The 19300-nt window shown below is 40.6% G+C and overlaps 1 protein-coding gene across 1 annotated transcript; it reads right to left on the reverse strand.

Annotated features, from left to right (window-relative positions):
- Window positions 1-1665: 1665 nt before the first annotated feature.
- On the reverse strand, window positions 1666-13229 carry LOC142148050 (RNA-binding protein MEX3B-like). Its single transcript, XM_075204763.1, has 2 exons — window positions 12190-13229; window positions 1666-5868 (listed from the first exon to the last, which is right to left on the reverse strand). Exons 1-2 carry the CDS (start codon window positions 13169-13171, stop codon window positions 4604-4606), a joined length of 2247 nt encoding a protein of 748 aa, XP_075060864.1. The 5' UTR covers window positions 13172-13229; the 3' UTR covers window positions 1666-4603.
- Between the last annotated feature and the right edge of the window lie 6071 nt (window positions 13230-19300).

A 19300-nucleotide genomic window follows, 5' to 3' on the forward strand; every position in this document is an offset into this window, starting at 1 on the left:
ATTCCTACAGCAACAGATTAGATTTGGTGCATTGCCTAGGTGGAGAGTGGGAACAGTCAGGCCAGTCATGAAACCTATCAAAAACAAAATTAACAGCGCTTGAATGAACTACTAAATAATGATGATCGGTGTGATCTACCAAAAAAAATAAAAAAGAATAAAAAAAATGGATGGATGGGAGGGGGGGGGGGGGGGGGGGGGGAAATCAACCTGAAGTTAGTAGGTATGAGGAAAAGGGCACTTCCAACACTGCAAATATATTACATTGATAGTCATGAAATGAGCATTAAAATAGAACAAAGATTCACACATTTTTAACAATTTTCATATTATAAATTATTTAACCATCATTTCATAAAAATTCTCTTGTATCACCTAGGTGAGATGCACCTAAACTGTTCTCTCCCTGAAACACAGAGATCATGTTAGCTCTGGACGCAATTCAATGACAGAGTTGAATAGATCTTTCAAAATGCATGTAACGAGCTGACAAATTTCAAGTGTATTTTAGATGCATATGGGTAATATAAGTTTCACATCCCTCACTCTCCTCTCACATTTTCTCAGTGTTACGAGGTCTTCTCCCATTGTCTTGTCTTTACCCCTTACGTTTTTGTTTTTAAGGGATAAAATGGATGTAAATATCTGCGATGTGATTACTAAATATTTTATTTCTGAGATTAGTACTGTGTATATTTACATTTTTACTTCTTTAATTTTAAAAGCCTTTAATTAGAAGAGAAACACAAAACCTAGAAATGATCAAATAAATGTGCTCATTTTTATAGGTAGGTTAAATACCCATCATCTACATGCAATAGAAGCATTAGGTAAACCAAACATTTATGGGAATACTGCCTATCAATCATGAGACACTGGCTCCTAGTAAATTTATAACCTGCGTTCCCATGAATATAGATTCAGACCACAGTACAAGTAAGGGGGGGGGGGGCGGGGAAGAAATATTGTTACAATCAGTCTTCATTAGAAATCAGAATATTTGCTACACACATCTCCCACTTAACTTGCCTATATATGTCCATATGTAGGCAAGTTGAGTTGGAATGATCAAGAAAGCTGCTTATTAACATTGAGGGAGAGGGAAAGAGAAAACAAAAATGCACATAAATTTTTGGAACAGCAGGATAGACGTTCTCCATGCACTTTACCATGACAATACAAGCAATAGCACAAGATAACATTTGTGGAACCAATAAGTATCTAGTAGTTTGAGTCACCGACCAAAGCTGCTACAATATGGGCTAAATATGCTACATGTATACATTTTACCTGGGTTTAACAGTCTCTTTATTAAACTGCGATGTCAGGACTTAAGCCAAAATTTCCATGTGCTCAGGCAGGTCCTTTATTCATAACCTGTAATGAGTTGCAGCAGAGGGATAATAAACTATTCAGCAGCTGGTACAAACGTGAGAGCCTGCTTAAGGGAAAAAAGGTGCCACTGAGAACATGCATAAAGAGAACAAATTAGTTGAAAATAATGAAACAATTTCTTATTGAGGAGAGAAAGTTTGGATTTCCTACAAAAATGTAGAATGCACTTCACATATTGTCATTCACCTGCTGCATAGATGGTTATCTGGATCTCCTTTCAAGATCAAATGAAAAAAAGGTAGACATTTTACATCAGAGGCCAGAAAACAATTTATATTAAAACTTTTATTAAAGAAAGTTTTACATTACAAAAAATAAAAACTCTTGTTAACAGTTTACACCCATTTGGGTTCTGCAGATTAAAACATTGCTTAATACTCTTTAAAATAAAATATTCAAGGTACTTTTTAGGTTTAATATTACCCCCCTCCCCATACAAAAACAAACACAAAAACCGAAAATACAAATCTGTGTAACAAGAAAAGGGGAATAAAAATAGCTCTAAATACAAAAAAAACAATAACAATGTAAATTCACCAATGGTATTTTCTTTTTGTAAGTTTTGGTCACCTGAGGAATAATGAGTTGTAAACCACACCAGCAGTGACAACAGCTGCCATGTGAGGTAATGGACATGAAACAATAGAAAAATATAAATAACACGGACCTCTTCCACTTATTACTGTTGCAGAAAGAATATTTACAGTATTATGTAAATAATATTATGGAATGCAATATATGTTGTATTACTAAAAGTGGGTGCAAACCAAAACTTGGATGCTTCCATATATGTACATTTGAGATTTCAAAATATCCGTACAATGAAAACAAAATAATTTATTTTTTTATCTATTACAATTTGAGCTGGACCAGTGGAAGACATGGCAGCAGGTATGGAATTCACATTTTAGCCAGAATGCTCTGTACTACTGAAAGGTACAAGCAAGAATATAGAAATCCAGCCCACCACTACAGAGGAGTGGATTTGTTTGTAGAAGGGCAGGTTGTTACATCTTAAATTTAAATTCACGTTGATACCATGCAAGTAGTTCTATATTTAACCCTAAGTAAAACCTACATCAGGAAATAGTTTTGCCACCAGAAAGTTAATAAAATAATAGAAAATAGGGTAGGCAACAGAGCCCAAATAGTAATGCAGCTACACTGGCAACTCATAAGTGAAATCTCAGTATACAAAATTTTACATTTAGGGGAAAACCCCCAAAAACATAAAACACAAGTCACCTTTGTAAAAACACCACCACCACTTTGGTTGTAGAAGACATTGTGAATCGATGTTGATCTACATTAGTCATTTCTGAAGGTTAAGTTTTAAGATGAACTCAACACAAAATCCACTGTACCATATATAACAAGGGATGAAACATTGCCAGCTGCATATGGAATTTTAAATAAATGGGATGTCCGTTAACATTGAATAACCTGCTACAGTATTTATATAGTTCCCAAGTGAAAGGGTTTGTATGTGGTCTTTGGTGGTGAGGGCACGTGTTCAGACTCAAGTACCATCAATAGTTGATATGTTACCATAACTTTCCAATGTCTCTTAGGAACAAGAACTCTAAGGAACTCATGTGCCTTGTTTGAACAAAGCCTTTAAAAACATGAATTTGTATTTTGTTAACCTTAAAATAGTAATAAATTGCATTATTTAGGAAAATATATAATTTAATGCAAGTACAGCTTAAAGAATAAAATGTCTAACACTAATGAAACATGTTTCAAGATAAGTGCCACAAAAATGGCATAACTACGCAAGTTCATCCTTAAATGTAAATCAGTTTTCAAAATGAATATACATATTTTAGGAAGTATTAGGTTTATGATTTTCAAGTTTTTTCAGACATTCGGCTCTTTCGATGTTTTGTGTCTGAAAATACAAGTTATAATTAACCTTATAACCATCCATAAGAGTTTAACTAAAAACTGAGCAATATCCACTCTGAATAATGTATTCTTAAATGTAAAATCTACAAATGCAAATTACAGATATTCTTTAAGGCAAATTCTGGCAGTCTGGTCATCTAAAGGACTACAATGTGTGCCAAGACTTAACAGTTTCACACTGCCTTAGACTTAAATATTTCCTGCGCTAGAAGCAAAGCACTTAAGCATGTAAATGGGTCACAAAGGGTTACTTCACCACTGAAATGAAGACAATCTTGAATGGAAACCTTAAAACGCTCAACCTAAAAGCATGATTTTAAATGACTGCAAAAAGGTATGAGATACTGCATCTAGCTTATGTAATGCATAAGATAATTATGTTACATAATACGCAATTGCAGAAAATTCTTCTAAGATTCTTACACAAAGTAGTATTGCAACAAGGTCTACGCATCTGTTTACGCCCATTATTCTATGATCAAACTTATGTTAGAAGTAAAAAAAAAAAAAAAAAAGTGCCCACAAGCAAAATTTTTAAGTGTATTTGACTATATATTTTTTTAGATGTTCTGAAAATTGCTTTGCATTAAAAATGAACTGAAACTATAAAATCTAACAAGAACTTAGTCCCACTAGCAACAACCCCAAAGTAACAGAAAAGATCTCCAGACACTGTTATAGTATATAAAAGGCAAAAAAGCATAACTGGATGAAAGCAGGTATTCCAAAGATGTCAATCTTACAGAGAATTGGGCAAGTATATGTAATATTCTAAGTTTATTGGGGTTTTTTTTTTTTTATGGAGCAGAGGACCTGAGGCAGAAGTGAAATACTACTCCTGAAGTTGCAGCCAATACACATTTCTGCAGCCATTTCAATATATACCCATTTGTTTAATACAAATGAAAAAAAAGCTAGACAGGTCACACTGCTAGGAGAGCCATATTAGACATAAGTGCAGCTTACTTTTCTCACTTTATTTAACTTTTTAAAACTGAATACTGTTTGGGCTTAAAAACATGGAAGAGGTGTATGTTCTCCAGATGATGGTGTAAAAAGGAAAAAAAAAAAAAAGTGTTGGGTAAAAAAGGGCTAGAGTGTTCTGTAAACATCTGATTTTTGTTTCAACCCTCACCCATTTTTCACTTTTTAATTACGTAGTGTCTTGTCCCCTCCATATCCCTTAACATGTTAAATATTAACACAATTTTCTTTTATAACCATAAGTAGTAAAATTATGAAACCCAGTAGGTCTAAGAAACATGCCACTTTTGGCTAGTGTTATTGGCAAAACGTGCAATTAGGAAAATATGCGGATTGCCTGGGTGGCAGGGGTGTGGCAGGCTGGACATTCTGGTAACACCCTCTCACAGATTCGGATGGCACATTCCATGCAGAAGAGATTGTGCCCACAGGGCACTAATGCTGCGATTACCTCACTCTCATAACAAACTACACAGTCTCTCCCACTCTTGCGCTGGCCATCCGAGCTGCTGGAGTCAGTGGGAGAGCCAGATGCCACAGATGAACTGCCAGGAAGAGAGGATGATGATGAATAGCCAGCACTATTGGAGAAAGAAGAGAGGGATCCTTGGTTTGGCAGCCAAGAAATACTATTGACTGGATCACTGTGTATCCTGCGGGCCAATGGATGTTCTAGCCCAATGCCAGGATCAGGCAGGGTAGGGGAAAGCAAAGGTGTGGCGCTTCCACTCATACCACTATTCCTTCTCTGAGCGGGGCATCCATTGAAATTCTGGATCTGTGTTTCAAAAGATGACCAAACAGCTGTGGGTGTATTCAAATCCAGAGCAAGAAACTCAAAGCCAAATTCACAGTCCTCTATTCCCACAGCAGCCTGCCCTGTGTGAGGTTCTGCTCCCAATGGAAATGTTCTACCCAGGACTGATCTGAGGGGGCTTCTTGGACCTTGCTCTCTACCACCTGTCCCAAGGTAGGGACTCTCTACAGATGAGCTACGCAGACTTTCATTGCGCGATCCATTTGAGTCTCGACGTGGGGCAGACATCTTTGCCCACAAATTGCCTGAGCCTCCACCTAGCAAGTCCATGCAAACATCTGTACCATTGGAGTGGAAATCACTTTCTGGATGGAAATCTACAAGAGAACCTGTCCTCATGGTAATGTGAGCTTCAATCTCCTCTCGTGCACGGTCCACATTCTCCGGCATTCCCGTGACTTCAAAAACAGGTTCCTTGTCTCGGCTGGGTGTTACAATGTAAGTGTGAGTGCTCTGTTGAATTCTCTTGATGGTAGCCCCTTTGGGTCCAACAACAAGACCAACCACTCGGTATGGAACACGGACTTGAATTGTAGTTTGACCTGGCAGGTTTGGAGGTCCCTGGGTGGCCCCCCCAGGGATTCCATTGATCTTATTTCGAGTTGCCCTAATAATTGAGAAGTGTTCAGCAGCTGCAAGGATCTCCTGCTTTGCCATCTCTACATCCTCTTTCCGGCCAGTTACAATGAAGACAGGCTCCTCTCCTCGCACAGGTGTCTTGATATAAGTATTAGTCTTGGCTCGCAGGGCTTTAATTTTACATCCTAAGAAAAATGAGAGAGTGTTAGATGTAAAGTCAATAAGGTAGTCATATCCCCTGATCTTTCATGGCACTAAATAAGAATCTTTTGTTAGAAAAAGTTACTAGCTTAGTGATCTTCTGTAGAGGTAGTTCAGAGAACTTTTCTTTGATTGGCCACCAAAGTAATTATAGTCCTAAATAATCTATGTAGAACTAAATCAAAGAAATAATGCAACTGCCATAAAATATTGTTCATATTACAACAGCCTTTGGCAGGTATGAATTTAACAGCAATATAGGGAAATTATTTTTTCACTTATTAAAATAACCATGTGATTGACTCAAGATTTGTTTTCTTCTTTAGATGTGGGTGGTAGATGGTTACCAAAATCTCTTTTTTATACAATTGGAAACTGTTTTGCATTCACAAGCTAAAATAAATAATAAAAAAAAAATTACATTTTGGAATTTATGGCCGTACTACACTTAATTTTAAATATAAATATGTGGATTTTGCAGATGCTAAATAAAGTGATTCAGTATTTGGTGGAATTCTAAAATATGCAGCATTTACATTTTTGAAACTACAAATATTAAAAAAACCTCACTGACCTGGATCAAAATATGGCAATTTAACAATAATGAACAGAGGTGAAAAAAGAGCAATTAGGAATGCCAACTTCAATTGTTTTCTGTTTGTGTTGTATGCAGAAACTAAATCAAATACTGTGGGGTTGTGGGTGGACTGTAGAAACTGCTCCCTACCCCTTACTTCCGTAAATAAAAAATTAAATCCACACACGTTATGAAGAGCAAACCATTTCCATAACAACTGTAGCACATTACAATCCTTTTTAAGAGTGGTTATCATATCTTTTGGGAGATTTATTGAATTCTGGTGTCCAAAACTGCATGTTTTTTGGAGGTCTTATGTGCAGTGTATAAACTAAAGGCAAAAAAAACCACATTAAACCACTTGTTTTGTAAGTGCCTGTTCTGAAACCATTTTAATTTTATTTTTTCCCCACATGTAACAAGAATACAAAGAGCACGGTATGAAGCTGCAGTTTGCAAACTGCACACAACACCACCTGAAAAAGGTAGAAATTTTACACATACTGCTTGAGCTATCGACTGTCAGAACAGAAGGGTGACAAACTTGATTTATTAATTGAGGGCAATAAAAATTAATACTGCCCATTAAATGTAAAAATTAATATTGCCTCCTTAATAATTAATGAATGCCCCTATATTTAAAAAAAATCAAAAAATCATTGTGTCGTGTCTCATCTGTTCTGAAAGGCTATCTGGCTTTTCAGAACAGACGAAAGAAGACAGGAGCATTTTTTTAGACATGGTTCTGATATCGTGCCGTTTTATTTTTCTGGCGAGTGCGCTTTAGTTATTTGCAAACTGCTACATATCGCATGCAGTTTCAGATTGAAGCCTCCAAACTGCAGGTTAGTAAATATCTCAGTTTGGAGCTGAAAACTACAAGCGATGTGTGTCAAGTGATAAAAGCGCATTTCCAATTTAGAAGCTAAATTAATTGCTCGCTCCTCATAATGAATGGGGCCTAGTGAAAACAGTTCTTCCCAGGTCTCCAGCACTACAGTAGCACAGTACCAGCCAAAGCTAATGATGGGCAGCAGCTTGTGTTATATTATTGGTCTACATGGGTCCTGCACACAAGTGGCAAACTTATACAGCTGGTTAAGTGTTAGTGGGACCCATTTAACAGAAATGGAGGAGCCCAGGAGAAAACTTCAGAGTGCAGTTCCTGGGAATCACCTAAGGGGAAGGAGCATGTCCATTCAACTGTAACGGTAACTGGGAGTGCTCCTTTAAAATAAGCATTCTTTTTTGGTTTGATAGTTTCAGTGTAAAGTAAAACTAAGCCAAAAGAGACTGTTCAACTTCATATTTTGCCCATGTGAGGTTTTGTTGTCCGATGGATGGACAATACCCAATGAGCAATAAGGTGAACAAAGCAAAACCACAGGACACTGACTGTTGACATGTGTGCATTAACAAAATGAACTATAGACCAATCACGTTAGTATAAGGAATTAGGGGACAAACAGAACTGACCACAAAAAGCAACATAATATGGCAGAATGCCTTGTTCACCAGACCGCATTTAGAATTGTGCATTGTTAAAAAAATACATATCTTCCTAAGGAAAAGGCACCAATTTTATAAATTGCTATTTACAATTAGGACAAGTACACACAGGAATTTTTATGCAACCATGGCACTGTAGCTCTGTAAATCAATATCATTATAGAATTAATGTGTGGTACTACAGCGCTAGATAGTGGTGAAAACACATCATTGAAAACAAACTGTAGAAGTGTCCTGCACATGTGAGAGTGGAAAAATGGCACAGCTGAGACACGAGGAGCCAGTGTGACTCAGAGTGGACATTGGGATAGCACTAGAGGCTCTAGTAAAGAGGTGGGTTTTCAGACAGCTTTTAAAAGATTTGAAGGATGGAGGATTCCAGATATGGAAGGAAATTCCATAGGTGGGTAGTGGCATGGAAGAAATCAGGTCGACGGAAGAGAAGTGCTTATCAGAAGGGAGATGAGGTGCAAGACAGAGGGAGAGGGAAGTGAATCAACTGGACTAGGTCCAGTATGTTTTCATTGGGATAGGTCAGCCCGCATCAAACCACTTCTTGCCACTCGCTGTTGTGGACTTTCAAATTTAAGCACCTAGGTATTTGAGCATCAGGTCAGGCCTCAGATTATGTACAACATAAGCCTGGTGACAGTTTTTTAAAAAAAATGTTGTAAGATTCCTCTCACAGTGATCGGGAGAATAAATTTGGTGAAGATTGTTATCCAGCCAAAGTATCTATACCAGTTACATTTTTCAATGTACTTGCCAATATAATTTTTTTTAGGAATATTAACACAGATCATTGCTGGCGATGGGGGAGAAAAGAGCTAGTGTCAGCACATTATGTAGACCAAACGGTGAGGGAGATTCTTGTTCTGCCCAATCTTAGAAGCCACTACTACGCTAGTCAGCTCTGCCACTTAGTTCAGTGGATTGGTGAGACACTGGAGGCCCTCCTCTGCCATTTTCTATGCAGTCAAAATGACTCTTTGTTAAACCTATTGCAGATCCTTCTTGCAGGTCAAAAATATTCTGGCTCCTAAACATTCTGGCTCCTACTATAAGACAGGCAGTTGAAAAATGATTTGCTGTTGACACCCTCTTGGGAAGGACTGGGGCAGACCCCGATAAAATTTTATGGTCCAATAACAAATTTGGGGGCATGGAAGAATGTGGGGGTCAATATAATAATTCTCAAGTCATTCCAGCAGTTGAGGTCAGTTTTGAATTAACACATTTTTTTCAGATACAGCTGTGACAAGCACTGAAATCCGGAGTTAAAGAAAAAAAAACCAACCCCAAATAATTGATTCTATTCTTAGACTATTCTATGCAATTTGGGCTCCCACAAGATAATCTTGGTCCTCTACTCTTAACTTGTCACTTAAGCATCTTAAAACAAAATGGACAGAAGACATAGGGCGCATATCTGATGGAAGTTTATGATAAATAGTTGGATAGTTTATGATATGATAATAAGCCACTGACTGAGGTATCAGAAAATTATTTTTTATTTTCCATAGAGCCTACTTTACCCCAATTGAATTGTACAATATGGATAGGCACAATAATTCTGAATGTCCAAAAGGCATTTGTACATATAGTCTCTGAACTCTATATATTGGTAAGCACATCTGCGCTCACATTGCTGCAAATTTGAAACCCAACAGTGTGCACTCTGATGTTTGCCTTCTTTTACTCAGTGAGCAACATTAACTTGGAACAGATTAGATGATCTGTAATCTCTCGCTCTCTACTGGCATCTTTCCATCGCTATACATGCACGCAGTGATTACTCCTATTCTTAAAAAACTAGATTCCGACCCAAACTCTCTCTCAAATTATCGTCCCATCTCTCAGCTCCCGTGCACCTCTAAGCTTGTAGAGACTTGCCTACACTAGCCGCACACGCTTCCTTTCCGCAAACAACCTGTTGGATCCTCTTCAGTCTGGCTTTCGTTCTCAACACTCCACAGAGACTGCGTTGACTAAGGTTGTCAATGATCTGATCACTGCTAAAACTAAACGCCATTACTCCTAATTCTCCTGGATCTCTCGGCTGCATTTGACACTGTTAACCACTATCTTCTCATACAAACGCTGTAATCCCTAGGTCTTCAAGACACTGTTCTATCCTGGTTCTCATCCTACCTTTCTAATCGCTCTTTCACTGTTAATTTCTCTGGAGCCACCTCTGCTCCGCTTCCCCTATCAGTTGGAGTACCGCAAGGCTCAGTGCTACGTCCTCGGCTGTTCTCTATCTATACCGCTTCTCTTGGAAACCTAGTAAGTTCCTTTGGATCTCAGTATCATCTCTATGCGGATGACACCCAAATTTATCTATCCTCTCCTGATCTTTCGACATCTGTGTTGCCCCGTGTAACTGACTGTCTTTCTGCCATTTCATCTTGGATATCCTCTTGCCAACGCAAACTTAATCTTTCTAAAACAGAGTTAATATTCCAACCCACCAACAAGAGCATACCTGTCATTTCTATTTCTGTTGATAACATGACCATAAACCCCACAAGCTTGCTGCCAAGGTGTAATCCTCGACTCACACCTATCCTTTGTTCCCCACATTGACTATATCTAAATCAGGTTACATACATCTAAAAAACATTTCCAGAATTCGTACATATCTCACACAAGACAATGCAAAAACCTTAATTCATGCACTTATCTCCCGCATTGACTATTGCAATTCCCTCCTTACTGGTCTTCCCCAAAACAGAATGAAACCCCTACAATCTATTTTGCACGCAGCGGAAAAATTGATTTTCTTTGCAAATCGTTATTCCTCTGCTGAATCACTCTGTATGTCTTTACACTGGTTGCCTGTTTTCTACAGAATCCAATATAAAATATTTTTACTAACCTACAAGTCCATCTACAAAGCTGCACCAACATACATCTCCTCGTTTGTCTCAAAATATCTCCCAACTCGGCAACTCCATTCTGCACAAGATCTGCGCCTCTCATCAACCCTCATTAGATCCTCACATTCCAAGTTACAGGGCTTTTCCGAGCTGCACCCACTCTATGGAATTCTCTCCCTCGCACAATAAGACTCTCCTCTGGTCTACAAACTTTCAAGCGTTCCCTGAAAACCCACCTCTTCAGACATGCTTATAATATTCCTCAACCACCCTCTTAACCTCACTACATTACCCTATTACCGTCCGTTACACAATTTCACGTAAGACAACTACCCCCTGACCAACATTGTTGTGCGATGGGATCATTTAGCTTAGGAATCACTTTTACCTTTGCAGTCTGGCTGGGGCGAAATGCAAAATGTAGACTTAACCTCATGCATCAAACTCCCATTGTCCCATAGATTGTAAGCTTGTGAGCAGGGCCTTCTCACCTCTGTCTGTTTAACCCAGTTTGTTTATTAGTTTACTGTGTTTGTCCCCAATTGTAAAGCGCCACGGAATATGTTGGCGCTATATAAATAAATGATTATGATCAATGGGAATCCAGTACTCTCCAACCAATGCCTGCTTCTAAAAAACATGCAGAATACAGGGTGTGCTGTGATTGGTGGAGGAGAGATGGCTTCTCTCTGGCCATTGAGTAACATTGTATCAAAATTACTTTTCCCATCAGAGAGCCACTTTTAAGTCCGTTGGGAGTAAGGTGCACATCAACGTGAGTTAGTGACAATTTCCTTCAACTGGGTTGCCTTGCTGCATTACATGCAAACACAACAAAATGCATAGTAGAAAGGGCAAGCACACAATAGATATATTGTATTACATATGGGCAGGGGGATTAAATTCAGGGCCAGGTCCTGTAGGAGCCTTCTGCAATGTGTGGCTGCACATGCTTCCCAGTATTATGCTACCAGAAATAAAGTGGATTTTTGCTCACTGCTAGAGACATTCAGTGATGTTTCTGGTACCAAACATCCGGTGAAGCTCCATCATGTGAGGGTCCGAGAGGACATCATGAAGAATTGAATTTGCCTTGTAGGGCTAGATAATAAATTGTTTAGGGTGAGTGATGTCTGTCTGCGCTAATTTCCAAGTACTATGGTGCTCGAACACCACAGGTTTTCCTGCGCACTACTTTGGGGTGAAAAGAAAAATCTGTGATAATACAAGAAACACACTTCCCTTCTATATTAAAGTCAACTGTGGCACCTTGCATGTGGTCCTACCCCAACAGGTGCAAACTATAAAAGCACATAGGTTCACAACGTTTATATACGCACCCTGTCTACCCACAATCTCTGCAACGTGTTCAGAACTGGGTACTGGGACTCCCTCAGTCATGTTGATCCCTCTCCTGCGAGCTCCGGATGCCAGCAAGTGATCAGCAGCCACCTCCCCAAAGATATCTCCTGGCTCTGGGCTCGGAGGCCCCGAACCCGCATTCTCAGAGCCAAATTCATCTTCATCCTGTCCATCTTGGAGTCCCAAGACAGAGAGCGGATTCAGCATCAGCTGGAACTCCTCATCGGTAGGCAGCTGGGGGAAGTGCGGGACAGTCGTCGTGTTGCTGGTAGTGGGGAAGAGAAGCGCAGATTCCAAGGCTCCGGGTTGTGCATCCCTCTCATAAGCTTGCAGGGGGACCTGAGACAGTGTGGGCTGTGTGAGGTTCACCTGAGCCTCTCCTGGAGGGAGCACACACGCTGCGTGCTGGGGTGAGGTACCGGTTGGCTGCGGGCTGTGTTGTTCATGTTTCGGCTCTGTATGGTCAGGGGCTTTGTGCACGCTAAACACATGTTCCTGTCGGAGACATACTTTTGCAGGAGGATGTTGAGGGTCCAGGTGATTATGCTCTAGAGCCGGCTCTCCGCTCGTATGGGAGTCCTGAGGGCCCAGGCTCAGGACTGGCTCTTGGACAGCATCCTTGGAGACATGATTCCAATATGACAACTGGACTCCTGCTGTTAGCGGTGTCTGGTGCTTCGCATGTTCTTTGTTTGGCCCCCGGGTGCCCGTCTCTCCTTCGGTGTCTCCTTCGTGTGGCCCCCGGGGGCCTTCTCCGCCTGGCTCCTCCTCCCCCCGGGGCTCCTGCATGCTTCTGTTACCTCCCCTGCTCGTTCTCGAGTCGTGCGCGTTCTCGTCAGCCACCCCCTTTGTTTGCTGCACGCCGTGTGCATTGACGTCATAGACTGCCTCCCATAGCGGCTGCGCGCAAGTCCGTCCGCCTTCAGGTGACTGGTGAATGGAAAGTGATTCTTCCGTCATCCCCACGATTGGGCAAAGACCACTTCCGGGGCTTTATCAATCAGCCTGCGCATTGGCTGCACGGGAGTATCGCTGACAGCGCCTGTTTCATCTGGTCACGGCCGCCTAAATTATGCGAGACGGGGCGTGGAAAGAGCCGCACCCGGGTAAAGCCGGCCGGCAAGTGACGTTATAATATCTAACAATAGTGACGTGCGGATGTGCTGGAGCCACGCCTATGTGGGCGGGCCCTCCACAAGTCCAAAAATTGAAATTATTTGTGAAGCAATGCTTACTACGTTTATTATCTGTGTGTTTTTGGACTCCGAGCATTCGAGACACCTTTGAAAAGTTATGGGTGCTTTCTAGAACACAACAAAAAACACTCACTACATGCTACAAGCTTTTTAAATTTAGACTCAAAGTTGTGAATCCCTGCAAATGTTGCTCTGGTTAAAAAAAACAAAAAACCGCACAAGCCCTCCTGAGACCAGTACCGTTACTATAAAATAAAAAAATAATGGAAGATTTACCTTCTGGCGTTCAATGCTGCTGTAGTTACAAACCACTAGATGTAAAGGGTCTGCAATCGCCAAAGTAAACAAATATTAAAAAGTAAATGTGCTGTAGTGTAATTACAGCAATGAACATATGTGAATTGCAGATAGTTCAAGACCTTTTAATATATAAATTCATTAAAAACAAACATACCATATATAATAAAACTTACATTTGATTGGCAAATCACATAGGTATATTATACCTATATAATATTCAGAAGTAAAAACGTTTTTAGCACAGACTAGCCATCACATTTTCTATCTCACCGATAGGTATACAGTCAATGGATATCCATTTACAATTTTTGGATCACTAAAGGAATTTAAACTCTGCAGCTGTATTCAAATTAATCAATTCAAGACTTCTTGAATCCAAAAGGTAGCATGAAGGTTTAGGCTTATGGTTCCACAGCATAAAGTGAATATCCCTGTTTATATTTAGGTTAGGTGCTTGTACAAGATTTATAGTCGTAATTGATATAAGTTGAATGGAGAAATAGTCAACTGTGCCAAACTGTTTTTGAGGAAATAACCAGGAACTATCTGTTTAATCGCACCACCCTGAGCGTAGTGCAGCTGTACTGGCCACATTGAGCAGTTCGAACTCTGCATCAGTAAAAGTGCTCCTCCCAGACGTATTAGTTCCTAGATCTCCTTGGGCTAGCTCTGTATAATCAAAAGCACATCTGTAATACAGCAGCCAACTCCAATAATGAAAACAGGTCTTCAGTAGTGCCGACAACTCTCTCTAGGAACCAATATTTTCCAAAATATGTTAGCATATAGCAAAATAGGCCGACGCATTTCATTGCCTTAAGGTGATTTCCTCAAAGGCATAATTCAAACTTCCGTATGCTTCTATATACCCAGCAGTATACTAATTAATATCCTTTACATCTGATACAATTTAACTATTACTTATCCATAGAACTGTTTATTTATACAAACCAAAATCCATATATCATCATCACTTTTTATATATATAGCGCCACTGATTCCACAGCGCTGTACAGAGAACTCATTCACATCAGCCCCTTCCCCATTGGAGCTTACAGTCTAAATTCCCTAACACACAGACAGATAGACAGAGAGAAAGACTAGGGTCAATTTGATAGCTGCCAATTAACCTACCAGTATGTTTTTGGAGTGTGGGAGGAAACCGGAGCACCAGGATGAAACCAACGCGAACACGGGGAGAACATACAAACTCCTCACAGATAAGGCCATGGTCGCGAATTGAACTCACGACCCCAGTGCTGTGAGGCAGAAGTTCAAACCACTTAGCCACCGTGATATACACATTCTATTTTAAAAGGATATATGAACACCAATTATATAAGGAAATACTATAATATATTTGTATTTTATAAGCTACATAATATAAAATGTATAAACCATAAATTTAACAAGATAAAAAAAAGATAAAACCACCAATATATATCAACAATATATAATAAACATATTTGTCATATATATTCATTATATGGATTTTCAACTCTTACTCAATTGATCTTTATTAGAAAACAAATCAGAGCAGCAGGATATTGAGTTCTATTATGATCAAACTCTATACACACTTAGTTTCCTCTATATCTTAACCACACATATCAAGTGTACATTATTAAACTTATACTATAGTGGCAGACATACATAAAAAGCAAAGACCCACGTACAGGAATATCATTGATCTTATATCCCTATTCAAATTCTATAAAACTCTTAATTAGGAATTATAGTCAACTTCAATGCACAATATCTACTACAAAATGATAAATATATGGCCAGGACCACCTCAAAGACAGCACCCAAAAGATAGACATATTAATATATCTCTATCATATTTCCCTTGCAATATTCTATAGATTCAAGTAATTTCATTAAACTCAAGGGATTCATTTAAACCCATGTGATGTATTCAATTAATAGATCCCAAAGACCTCGTTTACAAAGTCTCCTGTCCCTATCACTACCACTGGGAGTACCTTACACTAACCCTATCCCAGTGATAGAAAGACAAGCCAGGTTACAGTTGTATCTTAACAGCAAAGTGTCTAGATACACTGGGCCTGAGTCATTAAGGCAAAAAAGGAGTAAATGTTCTCTGGGACAAACCATGTTACAATGCAAGGGGTGCAAATTAGTTTTTTATTTTGCACATAAGTTAAATACTGGCTGTTTTTTCACCTAGCACACAAATACTTAATAGCTTTATTACTACACTGAAATTTAAAGTTGATCTAGGACATGCCCTCCCCCAACTATAAATATGTTCCCACATTTTAAATTTACCTCCCCCTCCAATGCAACATGGTTTTGCCCAGGTGCAAATGTTACTCCTTTTTTATGCTTTGCTCTCCTTAATGACTCAGGCCCACTGTGTATAAGTCATTTAATATGTTCTGCCTACGTTCATTAAATCTTGCCTTCAATCTATTGGGTCTTCCAATGCAATTCTGGGCATGAAAACACACTCAGTACTTCTGCTAATGCCCAATGGAAATATGTGGAACTACTGTGAAATCCTTGAAGTAATACACGACACATGTATTGCATATCCTGTGCAGTGAACGCAAATTTGTAATGGCAGCTATCTGTCACCGGTATCGAAGAGAAACCATTGGCTACATCAATAGTAAAGAATACCTTACTTTTGCTGATTATTCTTGCCAATATGTCCGGTATCTCTGCTGCCACCTGTGCTGACATGAAGGTATATTTATTCAAAACCCTGAGATCAATTGTGAGTCTCCAGGTGTTTCCTTCTTCTTGAGAGGCTATATGGGATTGTTACACTTGGAATTTCCCATTAGGACCATGTTCCCTGCTTTTAAATCAGTCACAGCTTCAGTGGTTCCATGAGTTCAAGGGGGAAATGATATTGACGTTGAGATGGTGGATCTGCTCCTTGTATGTCCACCTAGATGTCAATCATCTTTCCACAATCATTCTTACCTTGGGCCCATAGCTCTGAGTATTTGTACACAATAAGTTCAAGTTCTGTGTTGTGCGAGACTTCTGGCCATTTGTACACGAGCATATTAACTGTTCTAGTTTTAAGTATGGGTTCTTCATCACACAGACCTTTGAGTTTCTTGGACCCTTCCATACTAAGTAGTTTCCTAGATCTTAGCTCCAGCCATTCTGTGTTTGTCAAGATAATGTTATCAGAACCTGAGTATTACTACATTGGAATTTTTAAAGTGAAATCATTGTTGATTTCCAAATACTTCATCAGTTCTTTGGAATCTTACCTCCCCTCCACCTTGTTGCTGATCAATTCCAGTCACCACACATTGAGAGCCATCTATCTGACAGTAAATAATGTTCTACATTGGTGATCAATTCTGGGGCAGAAATTTTTAATATTTTTAGCAATTCATTTTTAATTCTGGACATTATGTGGGGTCTCCCAGTGAAATCCAATATGATATTGCATATGGGGGCCAGATCCTTAGGGGTCCACAACCTTCAATCTAGTTGCACATCATTTCCAGTAGGGGCATCTGTTGTGCAGACTGATACTTGTTTAGTACATGTGTCAGGCGCCGCCTGGATCCCGGATGGGCGCCCCGCTGATCCGCTAGGCAACCAGACGCGTCACTTCCTCCCCGCTCGGCCGCCCGGCTACTGTGCAGGAAGCGTTCCCGTTGCTAGGCAACGGGACGCCACATCTAGGAAGCTCTATGGCGCTAATAATAGGATGGCGCTGCGGCGCTTAAGCTGATTGGGCACCTGTGCTATTTAAGCCTCTCTTGACCCCACCTCCAGTGCCAGAGTTTCAGGTCTACCTGTCCTCCAGCGTTTCCTGTGTACCTGTGATTACTTGTCTCCTGACCTTTGCCTGCCTCCTGATTATCTGCCGTTTGCCTGTAACTCTTGTGACCCGGATTGCCTTGACTACTCTTTTGGATCTCCCTTCTGTACCACGCTGCCAGAACGCTACCGACCCGACTTGACTCACCACCCCTTTGGATTCTGCCCGTGTACCTGCCTTGCCCGCACCATTGCTGAACCGGCCTATCTGACATTTCTCTCGTGCTTCGCTATCTGACTCGTGGAAGGACCGCGGCCTGCGTGTTCCCTGCAGCTAAGTCCATAACTCTTTGCGGGGGTCCCTGGTGAACACCAGGGGCACGTTAGACTACGCACCTTCCTTCGAGTAGTGCCAATGATAGCAGGTACGCTATACTCAGTTGTGACAACAGGTTAACAATTGAGGTACAGAAAATACATTTGTGTCTGGAGTCACCGAGTTATGGGACTGTACATGAGACTCATTCTGTTTGGCCAGTATGTGTACTTAAAAACGACACATTTTTGCATCCGATTTAACGGCTGTATTTTGATTATGATTTTGAGTATGTGATTGCACATCATAGCTCTCCAACATGAGGCTTCTTTCCAGGGGCACGTTAGACTCCGCACCTTCCTTCGAGTAGTGCCAACGATTGCAGGTATGCTATACTCAGTCCTGACAGTAAACTCTGGCGATGTCTACCGAAGGAACTGGTGAACCCACAGCCCGGGACCTTCTCCTTCACTTGGCTCAGCGTGTAGAACAGCAAGAAGCAGCCCAAGCACATCTCCTACAATGTGTCCAAGGTATTGCTACACGCTTCGATGCTTTACAGGGCTCTCTGCCAGCCACTCCAGCCATTACCTCCTCCTCCGTGGCGTCCTCTAGTGTGGTTACCGTATCTACAGCAGCCTCAGGCATGTATATCCGTGCGCCCAAGAAATACGACGGAGATCCCAAAAAATGCAGGGGTTTCTTAAACCAGTGCTCTATTCAGTTCGAGTGTAATGCAGGAGCATTTCCTTCAGAACCTACCAAGGTGGCATTCATGATCTCCCTCCTGAGCGGTCAAGCACTAGCCTGGGCCTCGCCCTTGTGGAAAAATGGAGACCCTCTTCTTAATAACACCACCTCCTTTATTGAAGCCTTCAGGAGAGTCTTCGATGACCCTGGGAGAGTAGCTTCTGCTGCCACCAGTTTGCTGAGTCTTCGTCAAGGCAACTTATCTGTCGGGCAATATGCCATCCAGTTCCTGACCTTAGCGTCAGAGCTGAAGTGGAACAACGAGGCGCTGGTCGCAACATTCTGGCAAGGTCTAATCGACCGTATTAAAGACGAATTAGTTTCTCGGGATCTTCCCTCTGACCTTGATACCCTTATCGCGCTATCAAAGTAGATCTACGTTATCAAGAACGCACCCAAGGGGCGTGGCTTGGAAGCCAAAATGGCCGGATGTTTGTTCAGTTAGCTCTGGTATCTATCTTCCTAGGAGTCTATTTACACAATCTTTACAAGGATCCTTGAAGCCTTGGCTCAATGGTTTTGAGCCCTAGACTACTTAAAGACACCACTGAGCCAAATATATTTACTCAAGACCCTAAATTGAGTCCTTGTTTCCAAGGGCCTGCTCTTACCCCAGAGCCCTATTTGACATCACTGAGACGCTCGCAGTACCAACTGCCAGTTTCATACATTACTGGAAGTGTCATCATAAGCAGCGCAGCCTCAGTGGGATCCTGACATATGAGGAGTTTCAGCTTCTTCTCTGGCGGTGATAGTGAAAGTGAAGGTTCC

This window comes from Mixophyes fleayi, chromosome 1 (genome assembly GCF_038048845.1).
Source record: "Mixophyes fleayi isolate aMixFle1 chromosome 1, aMixFle1.hap1, whole genome shotgun sequence".
Lineage (NCBI taxonomy): Eukaryota > Metazoa > Chordata > Amphibia > Anura > Limnodynastidae > Mixophyes > Mixophyes fleayi.